The following is a 24,458-nucleotide window of genomic DNA, read 5'->3' on the forward strand; positions in this document are numbered from 1 at the left end:
CTCCACGCCCAGCACGGGGCTCGAACTCACACCCCCTAGGGGGAAGGCGGCTCGCTATGTGGACTGAGCCAGCCTCCTGTCAGTCAAGGCTGAGGCCGCTGAGTTCGTTGCCTTTTCCCCGCGTTTTGTTTGCCTTGGAGCCACTAGGCCCAGTGACTCCAGCTATGGTAGTTCTGTGCTCTCGAGTGGCCCCTAAGCACCTGCCGCCCTGCAAGTGGCCGCCCGTCGCCCTTGCCAGCACCAGCGCGAGAACTCCCCGTGTCACCGGATACCCCTGCCCCTTCTCATCCTGGCCCAGCTCCTTGAAAAAACGCTGGGTCCTATGAGTGCGTCCAGGACACATCCCTTCCTCCCTCCGCTCACCGTGTGGGCCTCGGACCACACACTGCGTCAGTCCTCGGCTCAGTTCCATTGAGCAATGCGTGTAATTGTCTGTGGAGACTCCATAAAGCAATCCAGCAAATGACCCTGTAATATTCCCCCCACAGTACTCTTATCGGTGACCACAGGGTGCCTTCTTGGTTCTTACTTCTTGTGCTCCCGAGAGCCGGAGAGTTGGCCTGCGACAGCCACGGAATATCCGAAGTCCTCTTGATGAGTATTGTGCACACTCGTTGAAAAGCTTCTCAGAGAACCACAAACATAGTCTAATTAATGCCCCGAATTCTCAGATTCATGGGGCAAGAGGTCTCCTGAGAGGAAATCCTCTGTCGGGCTGTTATCCTCCCGAGGGAGTCTTCAGATTGGGACCAACTATGAGCAACCTAACCTCTCCAGTAACCGAGTGGGGCCTGGTCTCCTCGTTGTACTGAACCATCCAAAATGGAATAGAGGTACCGGCTAAGGAGGATCCTGCAGGAAGGTGATCACAGACGTCCTTGGACACTCAGCCAGCATTCTATACTTCCTTCTTAAGACCGTGATATTGGTGACATCTCTGAAACCCTGTGGCATTTCTAGAGGATCCGTGACTAATAAGGGAGTCTTGTAACACCCACGTGGCTCCCCTGTCCCCAGGACTTGGGGATACTATCACTATCTAGGACGATACCATCCTGTTGGAATTGGGGCCAGCGACTCTGCAGTCGCATTCTGTGAAGTACCCGTGACACATCTGAGACGAGCACAGGAGTGGGGCGGGGGGCGGGTGGAGTTGGGGAAAGGGCGTGATGCAGGCATACTCAGGCAAGGAATAGTGGTCAGTTCCTCTACAGTTTATTGTTACAGCAGAAGTTGTGGGACACAGGAGGGCACCCTCCGCACACGACACAGTGTGGGCAGAGCCCCAAGGCAGCCCTTCCCACCCCTACGCCAAGCCCCAAGCAGCCCTGTCCCAGCTGAGCTCCCTCCCCCTCCCACTGTAGACACACACTGTCTACACAGCTACCAAAGTTAGTGCAGCCAATGGCCCCAGGCCCCTTCCTATTGCCCCAGCTCTGATCCTTCCCTCAGACTTGTTCACAGCCCACCATTCCGACTTCCGTTTCACACACTGGATGTCTCTACCCCACCCTGAGGACCACTAACCCACCAGCAAGCCTTCTCTGACACACATTCATTTAGGCCCATACTCTTCAGAGATCTGAAGGGTTAATGAGAAGCCATATCAGCTTTGGTGAATGGAGTCCCAGCCCCAAGTCCCCTCCCCTTGCAGTGGGGTAAGCAGGGAGAGTCTGGTGGGGGCACCATGGGACGACTACCACAACCTCTTATCCCTTATCTATGGACACCTAGATTAGGGAGAGGGGACACGTGCCCTCTCCACCTTAACACCAGAATGAAGGAGAGGGATAATTTAGGGGTCTGGGTCCCTAAGAGATATTAGGACATCTGTCCTAATATCTAGATATTAGGGCATCTCTCAGGAGCTGAGGGGAATCACAGGTTAGAGGTCAAGGTTAGGGTAGCAATCAAAGATCAAGGTCATCTCCCCACATGATCCACCCGTCCTCCCTTACTCTGGCCCAGCGCCCTAGGACCTCCCAGGTTAGTGCAGGCGGAGGTGAGGGCTGGGTCCGGTGAGCAGGGCAACCGAGGCCATTCAGCAGGAGACCTCCATGGTATGCCCTGGCGGCCCTGAAGGGAGAGTCCCAGACTCGCTGCCCTGCGACAGGGTGCGGGAGCGGGACCGGTTGCCATCAATGGACGCCGCACTGGTCAGCGAGGCCGTGCGCGATCGCGACAGGCGAGTCATGCAGGACGAGGCCACTGTGGAGGCAGAAGCAGAGCAGACGGGAGGTGGGAAGGAGAGCCTGGCACTGGGATGGAACCGGGTCACGCATGGCGGGGCGATGGTTTCACAGCCAGGCTAAGTCCCAGAACTAGCCCTCGGTGCCCACCCCCTCCACGACAGCCCCGGGCCCCCAGTACTCACTGTAGCCCATGCCTTGCAGGAAGTACTTGAAGGCCTCGGTCAGCTTGCCTGGCTGCGAAGGGGGACGAGGGGGGGCGGCGGGGGGGTCAGAGCCCAGCCGGGGCAGGGCCGGGGCCGGGGCGGGCTGGGCAAGGGGCACGCGGCAGCGGCGTGTGTACAGGGCTCGGGGCCAGCCGCAGCCGCGTCCCGGAGGGCAGGGGCGCTCACCTGCGTCAGCTGGGGCTGACCTCCAGAGTCGGCCATCTGTGCGGGGGCGGGAGGGGGGACCGCCGTTGAGAGGAAGAGCCACAGACCGAGACAAAAGGAGCCAGGCCAAGAGGTGGAAGGGTTCTCTCCCCAGCTTCCCAGCCTCCCTGCAGGCCCTGCGAGCTCGCTCGCTCTTTCTCTCTTTCTTTCTTTCAAGATTTTATTTATTTGTTCATGAGAGACACAGAGAGAGAGGCAGAGACACAGGCCGAGGGAGAAGCGGGCTCCTCACGGGGAGCCCCCAGGACCCCGGGACCACGACCTGAGCCGCAGGCAGACGCTCAACCCCTGAAACCACTGACCACCCAGGCATCTTGAGAGCTTATTTTCTTTATCTACCCCACTTGAGGGCCTAGAGGCTGAATGTGGAGAGGACCCATGGCTCCGGACAGGGGGTCAGGAGTCAGGCAGGGCCTGGGGCAGGGTTACTGACCTTGAGAAAAGAGGTCTGGGTGGGGTCCAGCTTTGAGTTACACTCCACCTGGAGCAAGCAGGAGGCTGAATGAATGAGGTCATATGCCCCGTGGCCTCTCCCATCCAAAGGACGTGGGGACCCAGGGACCCAGATACTGGTTCCCTTCCTAGCAGCCCCGTACCCATTTCATTCTTACCAAGAATCAACCTCGTAGGTCCCACAGCTGTTCTCCCAATTCCACACCAAATCCTCCCAAGAGGCAAGCTACCCCACTGACCCCACCCAAGGACTCCAGCCCTCCCTCACCTCCCCCCTCAAAGTTCTCTACTGACCACTGCATCTTCATGGGGTGCTTGGTCTCCCACCACCAGCATCACAGGGCACCTAGAATCATAGTGTCAGGGATAAGGGGGTGAGCCCCTGCCGTTCCCTCACCCACCTCCCAGGAGAGCAGCTGGAAAACGTCTGGCCCCAAAGAGGGAAGAGTCTTCTGCACCCCATGACCCTTCCCAGACGACCCAAAGGGGGAGGACAGACCTAGAGGGCATGGGATCTGCTCCACAGGGTGGGGTGGGAGATGACAAGACAATCCCCTGTTAAGAGATTCCCCGTCTTCTAAGGAACGTGAGCACCTGGGGAAGATCTGGGGAAAGGGGCAAAGCTCTCCCTCCTCACGTCTTACCTGAGGGTGACGGCACCGCCACGCTCCAGGTTCAGGTCTCGGCGACTAGGGAGGGGTTCAAAGGAGAGCAGGAACATTAGGCAGGCAGCGCTATCCATGTGGATGGAAGCCAACCCCTCCCTGAGGAAGCCGTCTTCCTCCCCAAATCACAGTTGAATACTAACAGTTGAAAGTGGGAGCCACAGGGGAAGATGGCTGGCAGGCCGAAAAGCCCTGCAGTCGCTTGTGCCCCAGGTGCCTGGCCAGAGGGCAGTGAAGGGGGCAAGGAGGGCAGCAGGACCAGAGGTGACCTCACTTCTGGGAATCCAAAAGTCCAAGGGAAGTAAACAGCAGGAAGGGAGGACCTGGCCTGCAGCTGCCCTAGGGGACCCGAAATCCTGCCCTGGGGGCACCACGGGGCCCGGCCTCCCTCTCGGGCCCTGGGCCTGCATCGCCTCTGTCCCACACGAGCGCCCCCCACTCACTTGTTGTAGCTGTTCCAGTACAGTTCAATGTTCTCCAGGTTGGGCGCATGTGTGATGATGTTTCTGTACTTCTGTATCAGCTCCGAGTTTCCAGACAGCTCCTCCTGAAGGAAAGAAAAGGAAGAAGCAGACAAATCAAGTTACCAGAGAAAAACGGTGAGCCTTCTTCCTGCCCCGGACCCCGTCCCCTCTAAGGAAGTCACCCCAGGCCTTCAAGCCCCTGCCGGTTCCCCTCTTACCGGCTCCCTCTTCCACAAGCACCCACCTGGCTGAAAAGATGTCCGAGGATCATCTCCGGAATGGAAGAGGTGAGACCTGTTAGCTATGAGGAAGGGCAGGTGGACAAGCTCAGGGCACGAGGAAGAGGAGGGAGCCAGACTCAACAGGGACACATCTTTCCTGCTCCACTCCCGCTCCCTCAAGTTCACAGGCCAACCAGCATGCTGGTGGAGCCTAACTGGACCCACACAACGGGGCCCCCACCCTCGACCTCAATACGCAGGTCCCTCCAAACCTTGTGGGCCGCCCAGTCCATCCAACCCTTGGCATTGGGATCAATGTTGATGAGGACAAGCCCCTCGACTGTATCCGGGTGGGTCAGCTGAGGAGGAGCAGAAAGTAGGACGATCAGAGGCAGGGCGGGGCCATACCCCCTTCCAGCTGAGCTCCGGCCGCTTACGCTCCCGTGGGGCCCACACCCTTGTACCCAAGTCCTCCCCGTACACACATGGGCACACAGGAGTCTCCTAATCAGTCGGCCGTGGGCCTTAAACCTGCCTTCCCCCGTCTGGGTTTTTTAAAATTTCTTACAGCATATCGTGACAGGATGTAGGCTCCAGCTCCAACACCAACTCCAATTATTGTGGAGAAACTGGGAAAGAGAAATGTATAGCCAACAGGCCCTGGTGTCCAAAACCTTTGGCCCTGCAAATCCCTCACCCTCCCTCCCAAGGTCACATGCACAAAGCATGGACCGCACCCTCCCCTTGAGGGCTGCTAAAAAAGAGGGGCACCAAGGAGCTAACAGCTGATACTGGCAGCCAGTGCAGGACCCTGAACCCGACTTCAGCCCTTTCTTGGGGAGCTAGTATCTTTTTTTTTTTTTAAGATTGTATTTATTTATTTGAAAGAGAGAAAGACAGAGACAGAGCATGGGGGCGGGGGGGGGCGGGTGCAGAGAGAGGGAGGGAAAAGCAGGCTCCTGCTCTGCCCGAGACTGGGCACTCTGATCCCAGGACCCCGGGACCCCGACCTGAGCTGAAGGCAGCAGACGCTTAGCCTCCTGAGCCACCCATGCGCCCCGGGGAGCTGGTATCTTAAAAAGAAACACCCATCCGGCAACCAGACAGTGTTTTCCTACAGAGCTCTGTGTCCATTTTCAATTCTCCGGAGCTAGTTCAACTTGTTCTGTTTTAGTTCCTGGTTCCTTGTGAGGAACCGGGAAGAAAGGAGCTTGAAGCAGGATGGGGGAAAAAAAAAAGACACCACGTCGGCAAACAATAGGAAGAATGGGGAAATGGCCAACAACGTGGGGCTGCGCAGGGCCCGGGTGCCCAGGAAAAGCTGAGCCAGGGCCAGGCCCCAGGTGTCAGCACTGAGTGCACGGCCCCCAGGCTCCCCTGCTGCCCCTCCCGCCCCGGGCGGCCCCAGGTGTGCCCCAGGTGTGCGTCTGCAGGAGGGCGCTGGAGGGCAGAGGCGAGTCTATCTGGCTCCCTGGGACTGCGCCTCCTCTTCCTCTACCTTCCAGATCAGGACGCCCGTCCTCCTGTCTCTATCTGTTCTCCTGTCTCTATCCGTCTTCCTGTCTCTATCTGTCAGGACCACTCTGGGGATTCAAGTCCACTTCCAACCCCCCACTTCTTCTTAACAGTCAGGTGGAGACACAGAAAGGGGATCTAGCTGGGCCAGAGACCACAGCTTGCCCAGAAACCCCAGGCCACACAGCAGTCCCGAGGGCCGCCTGTGCCAGCCAGAGAGCTCCGCGTTGGGGGTTCCCCAGCCTCTCACTTCAGGTACTGCAGAATGCAAGGGATCATGTCCGCGAGCTGGTCCAGAGACGGGTACTGATACCTGCGGAAGAGAAGAACGTGAAGGGAAACGCCAGGCCGTCCCCGCCACCCCAGCCTTCAGGGGTCGCCCTCTCCCAGAGTCTCCGCCGTCCTCCCTTCCCTCCTCCCCTGGTCCTCTTTCCCCGCCCCTGTCCTGTGCCCTGAAGCCCGGTGAGGAGAGAAGGAGCTGATTCTCACCCCAAAGGGAACACGGGAGCCCCCTCTTCCATTCCAGGGGCATCCACATGAACCCGCACGAAGTTCTGAATGATTTCCTGCATGTCCCCGAACTGAAAGAGCGGCTGGAAGCAAGACTTATCTAAAGAGAATCCCCGCCGCCCCAACAGTAGAATCAGCCAGGGGACAGCATCCCCGCGTCAGAGCCCGCCCTCTTGGCCATAGTCCGACCAGGACTGAATGCCTGCTGGACGCGCCACATGGCTCCCTTCCTGCCCGTACTGACCGAGCCCTTGCCTTGGGTCTTGACCCTTCCCACCAGCCTCTTCCAGAGGAGGAGCGGGAGGAGAAGCGCAGGTACTTACAGTTGAGTCCTACATCATGGTAGGTGAGTATCGCTGGGCGTTTGGGCTTGGGGGTCCCATAGACAGTAAAAGTGACAGAGCCATACGGTGTCTCCACAGAGTGAGTCTGCAGAAAAACAGGTTGTCATCAGGAGGCAGTTAGGCTGAGAAGAAAAAGAGGCAAGAGTAGGACACCCACAAAAGGCCCACAGAGTCGGGGAGTTGAGGTGGGGGGGGGGCAAAGAGAGGAGTCCAGAGCAAAGAATTAGAAATAGGACTGACAGGAATTTGGTTTGGGTAAATAAAATAACAGAAGATGATTCTGAGGGTGGAAAAGAATCATGAAGGAGGAGAGAGCACCAAGGAACCCTGAGGAGGAGAAAGGAAGCAAAGGGAGAAATGGGGACGGGAAGAGACTGGAATGCAAGGGAAGAAAGCAGAGAGTAGGGGCCCTCTCCTTACTGGGGGAGAAGAGAACCCCTCCTCCCGCCCTGGGACAGCAGGGACCCCCCCAAGCTGTTACCTGTCCCCGGTCCAGGAGGATTCGGGCAGCTAATTCAGCCTCCTGGAGAGACACACACACACACACACACACACACACAAGAACAGATATGCACAGAGACACACAGCCGTGTAGTCACAGATGGAGAGACAGACACAGACAATGACAGGTGGGCAAAAAGACCAAGACAAGAGACAGAAAGAGATGACAAAGAGACATGAAGAGGATGAAGGTTAGTGCAGTGACGGGGCACAGGCCTGGACTCCCGTGGCGGCGGCGGGGAGAGAGACGTGGGTCCAGGTGGAGAAAACATGGGTGCGGATTAGAATGAGATTATGGATTTGGGGCGGCAGGAGGCGAGGGGATGCCTGCAGGTCTGGAACTCGGGCCTGGGAGTCGGTCAGGGGGTCTCATAACCTTGGCCGTCTCGGGCGTCTGCCCTGGCAACAGCGGCTTCTCCTCTGTGATCTGCACCTCCTGCAGCTCCGCCATGGTGGCCTGGCAGGATGACGAAACACCAGGGTCGGGGAGGTGGCCTACGCCTGCTTCCTCTCTCAGCCCAGGCCGGTGCAGGGGCCAGGGGGCCCCAGAGCCGAAGACTGGGCCGCGACCTGCCAGGGCCTCCCCGGCGCCCAGCCCCACATCCAGGCCCAGGCTGCTGGGATGGAGCGCTGGTGGCCGAGGACTCAGGACACCGTGTCTTTTCAGAAAGGCCATCCGCATCGCTGCCCCTCAACACCCACACCTCTGGACCCACCTCTGCCCTGGAAGGAAACCCTGGGGTAGGGCAGGAGCAGCTGGTTTCCCAGGCTATATTTAGGGGCCACCCCTGCCCCCCGCCCCCAGCGAGGTAAGGATGCAACTAACCGCTAGTGACCGGGTACTCCAACGACACTGAGGGATGGACTAGTGAGAGTTCATAACTAACTGTGACCTTCAACTAAGCCTCAAGGTCAGCAGCTCCAAGGGAAAGGGGCTAAAAAGGATCCGAGAACCCTGACAAAGGGGGGGGGGAGACAAGAAAAGGGCAAGGGGCACCCGTGCCCAAGTGACCCGGGCCTTCCCTTCCTCCCCACTGTCCCTCCCGACCCGACCCTGTGGATAAACTAGAGCAGGCTCAACCTCAGTGGGGCCTCCGAGGAGGAGCCGAGGAGCCGGGACACCTGTGCAGTGGCCTGGGGGTGGGGTCACTTACTGGGCTCCTATTGGCTGCGCGGCAGGGTCAGGGGTCAGTGTGCTCTCTGCGCGCTCTGGGGTCTGAGAAAACAAGGCAACGAGGTGAATGACACGGCCACGGACGCCGGGTCCTGTCGGGACAGAGAGCCTCGGCCAAGATCTGGACTATCTGGACTAACCACCTGTGACACCAGCGCCCCAGGTCACTAACCCTCCCTGGTCTCTACGCCCCGGTCCAATGAGCGCGTCTTCTCCGGGCTTCACCCCAATCGCTGCGGGTGGGGGCCTGGGGCGCCGCGGAGAGCGGGTATGGGGGGGCTGGGGGGCGGGGGCGCAGATGTGGCTCCTGGAACCGCGGATGCAGTCCCGGCTCTGCCGCTAAGGCCGTGACCTTGGCCAACTCGCTACTTCCTCGGCCTCAGTTTCCTATCTGCAAACTGGAAGTGGGGGCCGGGTGTGGGGGGTGGGGGGTGCTCAGGGTTGTGACGGCGCTCCGGTGGGCCCGGGCAGCTGAGCAGCTGAGCGCGGCTGTTTCCCATGTAAACGTTTAGAAACAGAAGGCAGCGAGCCTCGCGCCTCCGCGTGTGTCCGCCACGCGGGCTTGGGCTTGGTGGGTCCCGCGGCTGGAGAAGCGGAGCAGGGCGGCCTCCCCGACGGCCCGCAAGGACCGAGCGCCCAGGCAGGGCTGCGCAGCACGGAGCGGACCGCAGGGCCCAGCCCCCCGCACCCGCCCCGCCCCGTCCACGCCGTCCGCGCGCGTGGGGACCGACCCCCGGGCAGCCGGCGCGCAGCCCGCACCCGGCCCAAGCCCCGCGCACGCCCCCTGAGCCTCCGCCTTTGTGCGCGCAGCCCGCGCCCCTCCGTGCGCCCCCCGCGCTCAGCCCCGAGGGACCCCGACACCCCCCCCATCCCCGGGCCCGCGCCCCTCCGTGCGCCCCCCGGCCCCGGCCCGCGCCCCTCCGTGCGCCCCCTGCGCTCAGCCCCGAGGGACCCCGACCCCCTCCCCGGGCCTGGGCCCGCGCCCCTCCGTGCGCCCCCCGCGCCCAACCCCGAGGGACCCCGACCCCCCTCCCCCCGCCCGGCGGCCGCCCCCCGGGCTCGCGCCCCTCGCCCGCCCCTCCCCCGACCTGCTGCCGCCGCGGCCGCTTCCACCTTCACTTGCCTTTGACTGTGCGGCCCGCCCGGCGAGGGCTCCCCGCGGACCCGCCCCGCCCCCCCCCCCCCCCCGGCTCCCCGCAGCCCCGCCCGCCCGGGCGAGCACGCCCCCCTCGCCCCGCCCCGGCCATCGCCACTCCGGGCGGGGCTGCTCCAGCGAGGCCGACCGCGGGGAGCCTCCACGCCCCGCGCCCCCCGCCCCCCTGCACCGGGCGGCCGTGGGCTGCGGGGACCCTCCGTCCCGCGGGGAGCCCCGCGCCCGCCCTCGGCCCCGCCCCCCGTGACCGGGAACTGCCTATCGCACCGCGGTTCCTCCCTTCGCCCCCAGACTCCGGAGCGGGCCGGGCGGGGGGGTGGCCCCGGGGCGCTGACACCCCATCTCCACTCGCAGGGCAGGCGGGCGCCGCGGGGTGAGGCCGCGGGAGGGGCGGGGACCGCCGCCGCGGAGGCGGGGGTCTCGGCGGGAGGGGCAGGTGCGCCGGGGGCGGGGCGGGGGTCGCGGGGAGCGGGGTTCCCTCCCCGGGGTGCCCGGGGGCCGGTACCTCCTCGCCGCTGCGTCCCGACGCCTGCTCTCGGCGGCTCCCGGAGAAGTTGGAAAACAAGGCGGGGAGGGGGGGCGGGGAATGCGGGGGGCCGCTATAAATAGAGGAGCTCGCAGGAGGGGGGAGGATGGCCAACGGGGACTCCCGGGTCAAGGCCCCAGGGGGGGCGGGGAGGGGCCAGGGACCCCCAGGGGCTCCGACTCGAGGGTAAACAGGCGCGGGGGCGGAGTCAAGCCTGCGGGGGCGGCGCGGGGCTCGGGCAGGACGCGGTGTCCCGGGCTGGAACCCAGGAGACCCTGTGGCCTGGGCGCTCACCCCTCCTGGTCCCCGGAGCAGGAGGGGGAGACTGGCGCGGCCGGCGGTTCTCCCTGGGACTGCTGAGTCCTCTGAGGCTTGCGGTGGGTTTGCGGGCCTGTCCGCCCCCCCCCCCCCCCCCCCCCCGCCGAGCTGCACCCTTCCTGTGCCCGAGAGGAAGGCCACCGGGAACGGGGTGCTTAGGCGGCCCAGGGGTGCCCAAGCCTCTCAGGCACAAGGAAGGCAGATGGAGTTTCTCCCCACCTGCACCCTCCCAGCGCCCCCTCCCCACCAGGGTCCCCACTCCGGGTTCCTTCAGCCTGGTTCCTGAGTTACCATTTCGGGGGCTGGGCGGCAGGCCAGTTGGGAACAATGGCCAATGGAACTGGAGCTGCCAACCGCAACACCAGCACAGACTGCCCCCCCAAGACCCCCAAACTGCCCTCCCGCCTCCTGCCTGGGAACCACCCCACCACCACCACCCTCACCACCCACAACCCCCTCCCATCCAAGGAACATCAATGCCCCTTTCATCCCCACTTGGCAGGGTCTGTTGGAAAGAAGGAGGGACCAAGAGGGAGGAGGTGACCCAGAGCAGGAGAACTGGTCAGGATCAAGCCCAGCTTTCGTCACATCTAAAGGACCCCCAAACCTTCTCGCAATTCCGAGCACCAGAGTTTTCCTCTGTTCCCTTCCCCCACTCCCTTCATAACAGTTTCCCTCAGAAACCGGCCCAGAAGCTGGGCACCCTGGCAGCTGGCCTAGTCCCCTCTTCCCTCTGGATGCCAGTTTAACACTCTCCTGGACGGGGAAAGGCTGTTGGCATTAGGACCACAGATAAAGCTGGGCAGGACGGGCAGAGCTGTCCCCAGCCCTCCCGGAGCTGGGGAAGAAAGCCAGCCCCAAGCAAGAGCTTCCTCCTGCCTGCCTGCCTGCCCCCATCTCTGATGTGTCTAAAGTAGTCTTACTCGGAGTGGGGGAGGGCAGGACCTGGAGGTTCCAGCATCTAAATTCGTCTCTGGGTCAGGATGACTCAGGGGGAACCTGATAAGGGGCCTACGCAGGGGCGTGTGGCAGAGGGAGGTGGGGAATTTCCACTGGGATCTATTTGCTTCAGGGACGGGGGTCTCAGCGATCCACAGGCCGAAAGGAGGCAGAGGCTCTAAGGTAGGGTTCTTCTCCGGCGGGCCAGGGGCCAGCGCAGCCCAGCTGTAAGTGACCCAACCAGGGCCATCCCTCTCTAACTTCCTTCCCTTGGGTCAGAAGCAGCTTCAAACTATGAATTCGATGAAGCAACAGTTTTAAGCACTTACTGTGTGCAAGCTGCTGTGTACATGCAATCCAAAGAAGTGTGAGGGATGGTCATGCTCTCTCTAGAAGCTTATGATGGAGTGGGTGGGAGAAGTGATAAATATAGAAAAAGTTAAGAAAAATAATGCTCGAATCAGATTAATTGTTTAGGGAGCAAATCCTACGGCAATCATTTCCCACTCTTCTCAAGTAGGAGATCAGAGATCTCCACTCCCGCTTGATGGTTTTAGAATCCTCTGATGGAGACCAACCATGAGTTCAGCAATACTTTGAAATAAGTTTATAAAGAATTCTTCTTTTTTAAGATTTTAAGTATGATCTCTACACCCAGTGTGGGGCTCGATCTTACACCCCAAGATCAAGAGCCACGTACTCTCCTGACCGAGCCCACTAGGCATGACCGTTTGTATAGAATTCTGATAATCATGGTACCTATGTATATAATAATAATCTGCGTTGGCAAGGCATATTATTTATTCAGTTGATGATCAATGATCTGCCTACATGGAGATTCCAGGGGCCCGTGCAGTAATTCAGAAATCCTCTCCCCAGCAGACCACAGCCCACAAAGTAGGAACCATTGTCTTGGTATAATTCAGAAGAGGAAAGGGGTTTTGTTCCCATGATGTACCAGCCTGTAAGGAGTACAACTACAGAGTATTTGAGTGGGAGAGAGGGGCATTCTATCCACGGAGAATGAGAGCATGAGGGAAAGTTTGAGGGCAGAAATATGTTATTTTGGAAAATTGAATATTAGTTACTATGTGCAAGGTACTTCCTGTATATTTTCCTGCAATACTATTGTTGTCCTCCCAGTACAGGTGAGGAACTCAATGAAGCTCAGCGATTTCTGAAACAGAAGCTTTAGTGATCTGCCCAAGGTCAACCAACTAGTGCTGTAAAAGACAAATCTAGGACGCAAATCCCCACCCAGATTCATTCCACTCCAAGGCTATGCTCTTTCCCCTATGAGGTAACCTATCAAGCCATTATGGCCCCAGATGAAAAATAATACTGATGACAGGTGGGTGTTGTTTGGTCAGTGGGGACCTCGTGTGAAAGTCCTTGAATGACAGGCAAAAGGCCTTGGCACTGAAGATCCTTGCAGTGTTCCTGAACGGGATTAATGGATAAAAAATAGTTTTGTGAAAATTAATGATGGGTGGGTGATAAAGATGGATTAATGCGGGGGGGGGGAAGCATTCCATTTAGAAAAGAGATTCTTCCTTTCTTTCAGGGTTGGGAAGAGGCACAGAGAGAGAGAATCTTGAGCTACGGCAGCCTCCATCCCACAACCCTGAGACCAGGACCTGAGCTGAAATCAAGAGTTGGACACTTAACCTACTGAGCCCCCTGGTCACCCCTAGAAGAGAGATCCTTTAGAAGCCAGAGAAACCCACTAGCTGCGAGATGACGAGGGCTTGATTAAGCATGAGAGCAATCGGAATGGAAAGAAAGGATTTGTTGCACAAGGAAGTGACAGGAAGGGAAGGGAAGGGAAGTCATCAATCTGGTTGCTTAGAGTCCCTGAAGTTCATCCATCTATATGGCTTCTGGCCAGAAAAAGCCTAAGAGAAATGCTGAGGAACATCCCTGATCTGCACAGAAACTTATCTGGAAGATCTTCAGAGTCTGAGACTCACCCACCCTGGCTTTGTTCACCTCGACCCATCCAGATCGGTTATACTCCAAGGCCTATGCTCTTGCCGTGTTGAGCCCAACATTGGAAGCCATTTAAAGATCTGAGGTTGGTGGCCAAAGCCACTGGGATTCTCCATCTCTTTTTTTTTTTTTAAGTTTTTTTTTTAATTTATTTATGATAGTCACAGAGAGAGAGCGAGAGAGGCAGAGACACAGGCAGAGGGAGAAGCAGGCTCCATGTACCGGGAGCCTGACGTGGGATTCGATCCCGGGTCTCCAGGATCGCGCCCTGGGCCAAAGGCAGGCGCTAAACTGCTGTGCCACCCAGGGATCCCTGGATTCTCCATCTTGATCACTGCCTTGAGCTTGAGACTAAAAAGGAGGACACTGTGGGGCTGATGCCAACCTGTTTTCATTAACCTCTTCCCTGGGCTCCTCTCAGCTTTGTGGGCAGAGCATAAGCCAATGTGACCAGGACCCGGGAGACCAGGTCAGGCTGGGCTGGAATGACGAGGGAGTTTGATCAGCTGGAGGGATCAGAAGGTTGGCAACTTGCTCAGCGTAGCATGCAAAGTGGGGAAATGAAAGGACCCCTCTCCCAAGACTAGGGCCATATCCGGGCCTGGAGGTGATGTCAAGTAAGCACTGCTGAGGTCATAGAAGCTTCCGTCTCCTCCCCTGTTTCCCCATTGTCACACGTGTCCCTAGTCAGCCAGCTCCCACATACCTGCACGCACTTAATAAAGGGAGACTGGGAAGGGTCAGACACCATCCGGGTACTCTCAGGTGCACAAGAGTGGGGGGGGGCGGTGGGGAGTGGGTGGCAGTGGTGATTACTCAGCAGGTAGGATCTACACCAGGACACCTGGTGCCGGGAGCAGTAGGTGGGATGGGAGTGAGGGGGAGAAGGAAAGAGAGGAACGGGGAGGAGGGGCTTTGTTCCTATTGTTGACCCTGATTTTATCTTGATCCTCATCGTGGTTGCTCTGCAGTCCTCCCCTCCCCTCCTCCCTCACCCCCGAGTCCCCCCCCCCATGCTGTCCTCCCCCACCTCCAGTTGATCATGGCATCAGAAGCAGGGAAAACGTTCCAGCGGTTTGCTGTCTTCGGAGAATCCTCGAGCAGCGGCACTGAAATGAACAACAAAAACTTCTCCAAGCTCTGCAGGGACTGTGGCATCATGGACGGCAAGACGGTCACCTCCACTGATGTGGACATCGTATTCAGCAAAGTCAAGTAAGGGACCAGAGAGGAGGTAGGGGTGGTGAGTAGACCGAGCAAGGCAGCGGGCTATGGAAGGGTTCGTGTGGCGAGCATGCATAATGGGTCCACTGGGCACCTGCTGGGCCCATGGCCCTGTGCTAGTCCCTGTCCCCAGGACACTCAGTGTCAAGAGGGGTGGACCTTGGAAGGGGAAGAGTTCATGTTCCAGAGCTCCTGGGTTTCTCTGTCCGACTGACCAGGGCCAAGAATGCCCGAACCATCACATTTCAGCAGTTCCAGGAGGCCATGAAAGAACTGGGCCAGAAGCGATTCAAGGACAAGAAGCCAGATGAAGCTCTGGAGAACATTTATAAGCTCATGGAGGGCAAGGATCCAGCTACCACTGGTGTTACCGTGAGTGGCAGTCTTCATCCCTCACCCTTGACCCTACTTCCCCAAAGTCCCTGCTGCTCCTGTCTCCCCTCCCACCATCCTTGTCCCTACCCTCTGCCCCTAGTAATTAATGCCCGAGGGAGACGAGGCCGAAAGCCTCCGGTGCCCCGTTGGTATTGGAGCAGACTTGGGAGATCATCTGGTAATTTCAGGGATGAGGAGCTTGTTGCCCAGAGAGGAGTCCACATCTACCTTAATGGTAAAACTGAGACTAGTTCCCAAGTGTCCGGACGGCAGTGGGGAAACCCTGAGCTCAGAGGGTTCCCTGCTCCTCATTCCTCTTCCTGCTCTCCTATAAGGTGCAACCTCTGACCACCTGCCTCTCACCCACCATCTCTTCCCTATTTGTTCCCTCTCTATTTTAAGTTCCTTCTAGTCTAGGTTTCAAATCAGCCTCTCCCAGGAGGAGGGACCTTGCATACTGGGGTTGAAGTCCTCTCTGGCTGCAGCCTGGTCAAAATAACTCCCTTGGAAGCAGAAAAATCCACACACACCCCATTCATTCCCACACACCAGACTCGTGCACTCCCATGAGTTCCCACCCGTGAGTACACGCTACACCTGGCCCCTAACAAAAGCAGCCCCATGCCCACGCCCATCGAGTACTAGCAGAGTCAAAGACCAGCTTTGGAGAAGGGCTGTGACAGTGAAGGGGAAGAGAGAGGGATCAGACTCCCCCCCCCCCATCCTCTGGCTTGCAGAAAGCAACAACAGTGGGGGGGGTGAGCCGGCTGACAGACACCAGCAAGTACACGGGCAGCCACAAGGAGCGTTTCGACGAGAGTGGCAAGGGCAAAGGCATCGCAGGCCGGGAAGAGGCGACCGACAACTCAGGCTATGTGAGTGGCTACAAGGGTGCTGGCACCTATGATAAGAAGAACAGCAAATAAGGAGTAACCCCAACAGCTAGGGTCAATTAGCCATCAACCTGGCCTCTTAAATTCCAGGGAACCTAGGGAACAATAAACATCGGTGTGTGCAGCAGCCAACGAGCTGTGTCTTCCATCAGGATGAGGGATAGACGGGCCCACTGGTGCAGAGAGAGGCAAGAGAAGGCCCCAGGAGTCAGGCTTTCCAGCTCTGCACCCTTTCTCTACTTAGCCTCAGGCCTCCCAGCCAGAAGTTAGCGTTCCCTTCAACAACTGCTTCTGAGAACGGAGCTGAGGAATACATTTGGGGGTGAGAGAGAAACCAGATGTGGAGGCAAAGGTACTTGCTCCTCGCATTCATAGGTTACTGGTATCCACCGTCCTTATCTCCCGAAGAGGAATAGTAATTCCTGACCTGACGTCATCTAACCCGGACACCACCAGCTAGGCCCTTCCTTGCCCCTCTGCCTTCCTCATCTGTTGTAGTCCGGGCTTTGTTGGAGAACTGGAAGCCAGCTAGAATGGGCCAAGGACTTAGCTTGACTCCTGTTATGAGTTTGTGCTCGAGCTGGGGGGAAGAGAGAATCCGTTTTTAACACCTAGTCTGGAACTGAGTTTTACACCCCCACCACCTCCATGGTGGTACACGTGGAACAGGAGACCCCACTGACAGCTAAGCGTAGCCCAGGAAGACAGCCGGAGGTGCGTGGTCGCCAGGACTAGGAGTCCTGGCGGGCGCGCTGAGGGAAAAGGAGTGAAATCAGAGCTGATTCAGGATGTGTTTTTATATTTTTGTTTTGAAATGACTATAGAGTCACAGGAAGATGCAAAAAGTAGTACAGAGACGTCCCACCTACCCTTCACCCCAGTTTCATCCAGTGGTTATAATCTTAACATAATTCAGATGTGGTTTTAAAACCTTCCATGACTACAACCCAGGTCACCTCACCCCGTCCTGTCAGCAGCAGATCCTGGAGTTTGGGTCGGGGGAAGAGGGGGTGTAACGAGGAGCTTGGGGAAGGAAAGGGATACCGTAGTAATCTTGGGGGCAACAGGTCGGAGAAGGTAAGTTGAGAGTCCAGTGAGCCGCAGTAAGAAGGATGGAAGGAAAAAAGATCAGAGAAAGGAAGCCAGGGCGACAACAGAAGTTCCACCCTGGGCTCTGCGGTGAGAGGAGGGGAAAAAAAAGAACAGGTGATACGGAGAGAAGATCGGTGATTTCATAGAGAGGAACAGACTGGGAACTTGGTGGTTCTGGAGCAGTGAGGCTAGATTGAGTCTAAGGGTCTCAGGGAGGTCCCTCTAGCTCCCGGGGCTTGAATGGGTGAGTGGAGAGTCCTAAGGGAGCTGGGGAAGGCTGAGAGGAGGAGGGCAGTGGGATGGGGAGTTAAGACATGGAGCTGGGTGCCTGTTGCCATGGTGTGAGCCGAGGCTCCGGGCCTCCATCCAGGATTCAGGCTCTGGCCCAGCGGATGGACAGTCACTGCCAACTGGACACAGTCAGCTTCTTGGGTGGGTAAGATTGTCTGTGGGAGAGGGGGATGTTGGGGGAAGAAAGGAGGTAAACAAGTTGGAAAGAGCCTGCGAGGCAGGATGACTTTGCATGGTGACTGAAGCTCTGGCCGTTTGTCCTGTCCTCCTGGTCTCTCTCTCTCTCTCTCTCTCTCTCTCTCTCTCTCTCTCTCTCGGATCCTGGCTGCTTTGAAGTCAGAGAGGATACCTTGTAGGGGGAGGTTTGGGCGTGTGTGGGGCAGGGATAGGCGGTGTGTGAGGGCGGTAGGGGTAGGAGGCGGTTCAGAATGAAAGCCTCCCTGTCCTAGTAGAGGCCAATGATACCTATCGGTTCAGCATCACGCTTTCCAGAACAGAGCAGATAGAGCCTTTGGTTGGTTAGGGTGTCGTTGTAGTTGCAGCTCGTGGGCGGCTGTTGAGAGGCCAGAGAGCAGATGGTGACAGGGAAGGAGTCCTCTGTGAGCGTACAGTATTCATTGTAATTCTCGCAGAAGCTGTCGCTGTACCTGCAGAACTTCTGGATCTCTCTCCAGGGGGCATGCACCATATAATGGGTTTGGGGGCAAAACCAGCTCTGCTTTTTGCCCCGCACGTAGCCCATGAGACCGTTACAATAGCCCTGGAAGCCCTCTGGGTAGTTAACCCTGGGATACTCGATGTGTAACATGCGGAATTTCTTGGTGGCAATCTGCACCCTGATGTCCACAACCAGAGTTGGCCCTAGAAGGAGCTGGAGAAACAGGAGCCGGGCCACAGCGTGTGCCATTCCTCCTGCTGGTAGGGTTGGGATGGTTCAGGCAGAGGCGCGCCCCGAGTGGCTCCCTGCCCCTGCCCAGGCCCTGCAGTGTTCCCCCAGCCTTGCCAGGTGCCCCCGTACCCTAAGAGCTGGGCGTACTTCAGAGCTCATCTGAGCCAAGTCCTCACGTCCCAGAGAGAGGAGACACTTGCCCAGGTTCACCCAGCTGGCCGGCCACCTCAACCACCCCCTGACTCCTTCGGTCCACCTCAGGGTCCCAGCGTCACGCGCTGTGAGCTGTAGCACTTACAGCACAGAAGGTCCAGCTGGCCCCTGGGTGAGCGACTCTTCCTGATGATCTCTGCCTTCGGTCAACCTCTCGGGGGGAGAATGCAAAGGGGACGGAAGGAACTGGCTGCGCTCCGATTCTCCGACGGCTCCGGAGAAGGACCAGGAGCTGGAGGACCAGCGGGGCGGGAGCAGGAATCCTTCTTGCCTCAGTTCTTCAGGCTGAAGCCAGCCCCAAGGGGAGAGGGGCCGGAGGGCTCTCCGGACACAGGCCAGTCTGGGAGGAGGGAGCGTCCCCGAGTCTGAGGAGCCCCTGTACTCGGGGGTGGACGTGGGAGGACAGACACGCTGCTGTCTGGCCTCCTCCTTTCGGCTGTCCCAGAACACTTGGTTCCGGCTCCTTGCCAGAGGCCCTAAGCTCCCGGACTCTCTTTGATGTTCCCTCTGCTCCGTAGGCAACGCTCCCCCGGATGGCGAGCAGGAAAAGCATTGTCATGTTTCTGAGGAACGAAATGCTGCTTAGTCCTGACCCTCGGAGAACAGAGGGCCTGCCACCCGGCCCCTCAGCCCCAGCGGGAATCCGAGAGCTCAGGTGGCCCCAGGCCCCATCATCACCTCCACCCCGGCCCCAGGGCCCCGGTACACCATGAGCCAACTCCCTCCCCGCAGCCTGGGGGCTCCTGAGGCTGAGGCCCCAGCCCACTGGGGTGGGGGGAACCCTAAGTGTGGGCCCTGAGCCCAGAGGAGCGGAGTCCGACTGTGGTTTGTCATGTTGGGCAAAGGCCGGACTTTAACTCTCTTGGTCAACCCCTGCCACTCGGTTAGAGCAGAAGAGCCAGCTCCCGGCCCTGCCACGGCCTCCTCCCACGGCCTCCTCCCATGGTCTCCTCCCACGGGCCTCCCCACCGGACCTCCCCACTGGGCCTCCCCGCAGCTGTGGCGCCCTGGAAGGGACCCCCATCCTTGCCCTGGAGAGCGGGCCGGGGGTCAGGACACAGGCCCTCGGGTGTTCCCAGGCCCCGCGCAGCCGCAGCCGGGGTGATGAGAGTCCTGGAGGCATCCCGCCGAGCTGCTCACGCTGAGACCCTAGGCGCGCTCTTCCTGCGGGCCTGCAGTCCAGAACCGGCTCCCCCTGCCTGCTCCTCCGCCTGCGTGGTCTCCCGTTTCCTCAGTTACCTGGGCAAGGCATCCGTCCCCCGAGCCCTGCCTGGGGGGCAGAGGCTGCTGGGGCTTAGAGCAGGCCCTCCGAGTAAACCAGACGGGCCCCCCAGGGCCCCTGCCCCGCGGTCTGGAGGCCGTGCCACCACCCGGCTCAGTCCACCAGGACCCCACGAGCGCCAGTCCCCTCGTCTGTGGATGCGGGACCCCGGCCGCCCCGGGGCAGTACCGGCCTCCCGCCCAGTGCCTGGCACACGCGAGCCCTCGGGACGGCAGCCCTGTCGCTCCCCCGGCTCGGCTCTCTGCCCCCCAGGACAACTCTGGGCCTCGCAGGACAGAAGGCCCTCGCCCTGACCCCGGCCCGTCCCCCGTGCCGCCCCTGGCCCCGCTCTCACCCGTCACCCCCACACAGCTAGCTCACGCGAACACTCAGCCCACGGAGGCTGCTTGCACGACACTCCGGGGAGTGTGCAGCGCCAGGCAAGGTGAAGCCACACGCCGGTGGCTCGTCCGCATCCTGCAGGCCGTGTCTATGCCGAGTGGGGCCAGGCGGGGTGGGCCCGAGCTCGGCTGACCCAAGTCTTGGTTTTGAGGAAATCTGCTCCTGTCCCCCCGGCAGGGCGCCTTGGCCTCCCTGCTTGCACAAAGCTGCAGCTTCCCTGAGAAGAGGAGGCACTTTCGGAACTCCTGAGCTTCCTGTCCCTTCACTCGCTGCCTTTGGCCACCAGCCACCTCCGCGCAGTTAGGGAGCGGACAGTGGTCGTAGAGGAAGCGTTCAGGGCCTGGTATCAGGTGACCTCCCGAATTTCCGCTTCCTCAATCTATAAAACGGGATTAATGCCTTCCTCGCCTCATGAGGCTGCAAGAAGAAGGCGAGATGATCAGCGTGGACGTGGCTTTCCACGTCACACGGCGCATAACCAGCACAAAGCTGGATACGATCTCCCAGGTTCTGCACCAACTCGCTCTTTTCCCCAACCCAACATCGGCAAAGCTGCTCTTATTCCCCAGATGATCCAAGGGACCCCCCCAGCCCCGCTCTGCCCGCATGGAGCCCCCCTGACACCTAAAGTTCATCTTCATGAAGCTCTCTATGACTGGCCATGCCCTGTGTCTCATAACCTTTTTTTTTTTTTTTTTTTAAAGCTGTCCAGTACCATCTGGAAAGCACTCTGACGAATGGTGGGGGCGATGTAAAGGTAAATAAAAGAGCTCGAGCCTAGACTACAGGTGTGATTTGCCAGGAAAGACACACACAGAAGCACGTTACCAAAACATGAGCAGAGGACCAGGAAGGCTGCTGAGTGTGCCACCGGCCTGGGGTTCTGCACTGCAATTCTAGTGGCTCGGTCTTTAAAATCCTATCTCCGAGGTACTGATCCGTAGCATTGCTTCTTCTGTGCTGACCCCCTTGTCATGGTTTTGTCTGCTCTCGAAACCTGAGATTTTTTGGAATTTGTTGCCTCATTACACTGGGCTTTACACACATGAGAATTACCCTAGAGATGAATAAACTAAGTTGGAGAGAGAGAGAGGAGTTTGGTCAAGGTCATATGTCTAATTTAGAAGTTCTCAGTGGGAGAGGGATGAGGGGCGCAGTGGGAGGCCATTTGGTCATGTCTGGGGACGGTTTTTGGTTGTTGCGAGTGGGAGGTGCCACTGGCATCTGGTGGGTAGAGGCCAGGGATGCCGTTAAACATCAGACATTGCACAAGACAGCTCCCACAACAGAAAATTATCTAGAGCAAATGTAAATAGTGCTGAGGTTGAGAAACCCTGGTCTGGGGCACCTGGCTGGCTCAGTCAGAGGAGCATGCGACTCTTGATCTCAGGGTCTTGAGTTCAAGACCCACATTGGGTGCAGAGATTACTGAAAAATAAATACACTTTAAAAAAAAAATAAACAAACCCTGCTCTCAGGAGTGAATCAAACTTCCTAACAAGGGCAGAACTACTTATGCCTTATATATTAAAAAGGGTTGGCGGGCAGCCCCGGTGGTGCAGCGGTTTAGCGCCGCCTGCAGCCCAGGGCGTGATCTGGAGACCCTGGATCAGGTCCCACGTCAGGCTCTCTGCATGGAGCCTGCTTCTCCCTCTGCCTGTGTCTCTGCCTCTCTCTCTCTCTCTCTCTCTCTCTCTGCATCTCTATGAATAAATAAATAAATAAATAAATAAATAAATAAATAAGGGTTGGCAAATCTCCAGAACTTAGAAGTATTTTTGTCAAATTTTGCTTTTAGTAATGCTGGTTTTTCTACCAGCAAAAGGAGCACTGATAGTTTACCACTGAAACAACTTTGAGTTGTTTTTCCTCCAAAGGTGACCCTCTGCCCGTAGTCCTCCACACATGCTCTCCCCCCGCCCCGCCCCAGGGGTAAGCATTTCTAGAACAACTGGCTAGAGTGGCAGGTGCAGGGGTGATTCCCTATAAGGGGAACCCCCAGATTTTGCCCAGAGAGAGCTTACCACAGCCTCAGTGGTGTCACTTTTTGCCCTGTCCAACCCAAATCGATCCAATAAGCACATCATGCCACGGACAGTTCCTGAGTTGTCCTTGAACCCAAAGGATTGCTTCACGCCTCTCAACCCTCTTGTCATGACTTCACCTCAACCCCAGGGTTGAAGTCTAGGAGCTGCATTGTCGGTTCCCTCACTTGGGAACCGCTGCTGCAGGTTGCCAATGGCCCCACCTGGGACTGGGATCTTCGGGGGCAGACTAAAGGCCTCCTGACCCAGAAGTTAAACCAGTTAAGAGTCATTTATATGCAAGGCACTAAGCTATCCCCTTAGGAAGTGCGAAAGAAGTCTATTAGATGGTCCCGGTCTTCTGAGGATGGATAGTCTGAATTGGAGGAAAATGATAAATACAAATGAGGAAATAACCAACATTTCAAGGCAGAAAATTCTATGTCTTGAAGACACTGACTGTAGGAATTTAGAGGTGGAAAAGATCCCTCTGAATTGGGAGGACCAGAGCAAATTTTGTTTGTTTTTTGTTTTGTTTTGTTTTGTTGCAAATTTTCTTTGTGAGGGGCGGGTCGTTCTGGGACGTTGGGGTGGATCTCAAGGAATAGTTGAATAGAGATAAAGAGGATTATGACAGATATGTTTAGGAAAATAGAGAAAACCAGCTTGGCTGGAATTGAGGCACTCGGTGCAAGAAGAGTCAGAGACAAAGTTCGAGAGACAGGTTTGCCAAATTGGGCAGGCTCTGGATATCAAGCTAAGGAATCTGAATTTTATTTTTTACTTTTTAAAAGATTGTATTTCTTCATGAGAGACACAGAGAGAGGCAGAGGCACAGGCAGAGGGAGAAGCAGGCTCCATGCAGGGAGCCCGATGTGGGACTCGATCCCAGGACCCCGGGGTCACGCCCTGGGCCCGAGGCAGATGCTCAACCGCTGAGCCCCCAGGGGCCCAGGAATCTGAATTTTCTTCTGTAGATAAAGGGGGAACGGACAGTGGCCTACAGTGAGCCGCGAGGCCCCTCGACCCCAGAGCGGTCCCTGTTCCTACAGCCCAGCCTGTCTCCAGGCACTGGTTTGGGAGCCAAGGGTTCCAACCTCTGTCCGTGCTGCCTCCTCCAGACCACAGCTGCTCCAGGAAAGGTCGTGAGAATTCAAAGACCCAAAGCGAGTCCCACATGTGACCCCGCCTGCTCTTGGTTTCACTTTCCCTGCCTACAAGAATGAGCCCATTACCTTTACTTGTCCTAGGAGCAGCGGCCGCCTCTGGCCCGGGCCTGGGGAGGGAAGCTCTCCTGGGCTTTCCGCAGTGCCCGGGGCTGCGTGGAGCTCCGGAGGGGGAGGCCGGCCCCGGGAGGTGGGCGCCCGTCCAGGCCGGAGGCAGCCAGCTCCCCACACCCCTCCGCGCAGGCCAGGCCGCAGGAAGCCGCAGCTGTCGGCCTGTGGGAAGACAGGCACGGGTCCACCTGGCGCTGCTCGGGGTCACGACGCCCGCCCCAGTGACTTCAAACACGCGCACGCACACGTGTCCACGCATGTGCACGGCAGGGGCCTCGGAGGGGGTGACCATGGCCATAGGCCGAGGCGGGTGGAGGCGCCGGCTCCCCTCCCGTCTCCGGCCTCTGTCTTGCCCTCTTGCTCACGCCTTGCTCATCTCTCTCTCCTCCTGCCTGGCTCCCTGACCAGTGGCCTGAGGCCTGACCCCTTCTGCTCTCTCTGATTTTGTCCCCGCCTTCCTCTGTCTTTTCCTCTGGTCCCTTCCACGTGGTGAAGGAAAACCGGCAAAAGTATCCTACCAAGGGCAAAGCGAGGCAGATCCGGGAAGCCGGGGAGCTTGGGCAAATACATAAACGAGCAAACAAAATCCCCTGCTTCATCCAAATACAGAGACCACGCAAGGATGCCAGCCTGAGCGGCCAAGGGGGCAGCGCAGCTCTCCAACTTTGGTATGCAAACCGAAACCTTGCCTTCCTCAACCCCTCCTTCGGCCTGAGACTGCAGGGTGACTGCAGGTTCACTCTCCCGTAACACCCAGGCCGGCTCTGGAGAACTCGGGGTAATAGACTCGAGGAGCAAACTAGGATAATTGCAAGGACAGAAGAACACAAGAGCACAGGGCAGTGCAAGTCGTGGTTTGGAAACATCTCACTCTGGAATGATGAGAAGTGAGGAGTCCTGGCTGGGAATTCAAATGAGCTCTTGCCCCCCTCATCCCCCACCCCCTAGCCGGGCCTCTGGCCTCTGGTCCTGGTCCGGGGCTGGACAGGCCTGTGCTGATCCGCATTCTGTCCACAGTCTGCTTTTAAACCATGGATTTTAGTTCCAAAGATTTGCATTTCTACAGCAGGAGAGGCATAATTCTCTATCCAGAAGTTCAAACTGCGAAGATTCAGGCCCCTAACA

At 58.2% G+C, this 24,458-nt stretch overlaps 3 protein-coding genes across 18 annotated transcripts; 1 reads left to right on the forward strand and 2 right to left on the reverse strand.

Annotated features, from left to right (window-relative positions):
• Positions 1-1,195: 1,195 nt before the first annotated feature.
• On the reverse strand, positions 1,196-10,505 carry NDRG2 (NDRG family member 2). 8 transcript variants are annotated; one of them, XM_072772708.1, is made up of 17 exons: positions 10,126-10,505; positions 8,448-8,509; positions 7,670-7,750; positions 7,274-7,315; positions 6,772-6,877; positions 6,428-6,548; positions 6,189-6,251; positions 4,992-5,052; positions 4,696-4,782; positions 4,447-4,503; positions 4,182-4,285; positions 3,718-3,762; positions 3,368-3,419; positions 3,054-3,101; positions 2,582-2,617; positions 2,375-2,426; positions 1,196-2,208 (listed from the first exon to the last, which is right to left on the reverse strand). In XM_072772708.1, exons 3-17 carry the CDS (start codon positions 7,742-7,744, stop codon positions 2,042-2,044), a joined length of 1,116 nt encoding a protein of 371 aa, XP_072628809.1. In that variant the 5' UTR covers positions 7,745-7,750; positions 8,448-8,509; positions 10,126-10,505; the 3' UTR covers positions 1,196-2,041. The 8 variants fall into 8 exon arrangements, with proteins under 8 accessions (XP_072628809.1, XP_072628808.1, XP_072628811.1 ...); XM_072772707.1 differs by lacking the exon at positions 10,126-10,505 and adding an exon at positions 9,556-9,645; XM_072772710.1 differs by lacking the exon at positions 10,126-10,505 and adding an exon at positions 9,591-9,634.
• TPPP2 (tubulin polymerization promoting protein family member 2) lies at positions 8,506-21,120 on the forward strand. Of its 9 annotated transcripts, XM_072772719.1 has the most exons (7): positions 8,506-8,630; positions 12,968-13,477; positions 14,429-14,607; positions 14,835-14,988; positions 15,729-15,866; positions 18,888-19,024; positions 20,737-21,120. In XM_072772719.1, exons 3-7 carry the CDS (start codon positions 14,435-14,437, stop codon positions 20,795-20,797), a joined length of 663 nt encoding a protein of 220 aa, XP_072628820.1. In that variant the 5' UTR covers positions 8,506-8,630; positions 12,968-13,477; positions 14,429-14,434; the 3' UTR covers positions 20,798-21,120. The 9 variants fall into 9 exon arrangements, 7 of the variants coding, with proteins under 7 accessions (XP_072628820.1, XP_072628819.1, XP_072628822.1 ...); XM_072772718.1 differs by lacking the exons at positions 8,506-8,630; positions 12,968-13,477 and adding an exon at positions 14,060-14,157 and having other exon boundaries at positions 14,364-14,607; XR_012005629.1 differs by lacking the exons at positions 8,506-8,630; positions 12,968-13,477; positions 18,888-19,024 and adding exons at positions 16,129-16,236; positions 18,418-18,481 and having other exon boundaries at positions 14,375-14,607; positions 20,737-20,812.
• On the reverse strand, positions 16,664-18,917 carry RNASE13 (ribonuclease A family member 13 (inactive)). The gene is made up of 2 exons (XM_072772725.1): positions 18,455-18,917; positions 16,664-18,182 (listed from the first exon to the last, which is right to left on the reverse strand). Exon 2 carries the CDS (start codon positions 18,172-18,174, stop codon positions 17,713-17,715), a length of 462 nt encoding a protein of 153 aa, XP_072628826.1. The 5' UTR covers positions 18,175-18,182; positions 18,455-18,917; the 3' UTR covers positions 16,664-17,712.
• Positions 21,121-24,458: the final 3,338 nt, after the last annotated feature.

The sequence above is a fragment of the Canis lupus genome, chromosome 13, assembly GCF_048164855.1.
Source record: "Canis lupus baileyi chromosome 13, mCanLup2.hap1, whole genome shotgun sequence".
In the NCBI taxonomy this organism is placed as follows: domain Eukaryota; kingdom Metazoa; phylum Chordata; class Mammalia; order Carnivora; family Canidae; genus Canis; species Canis lupus.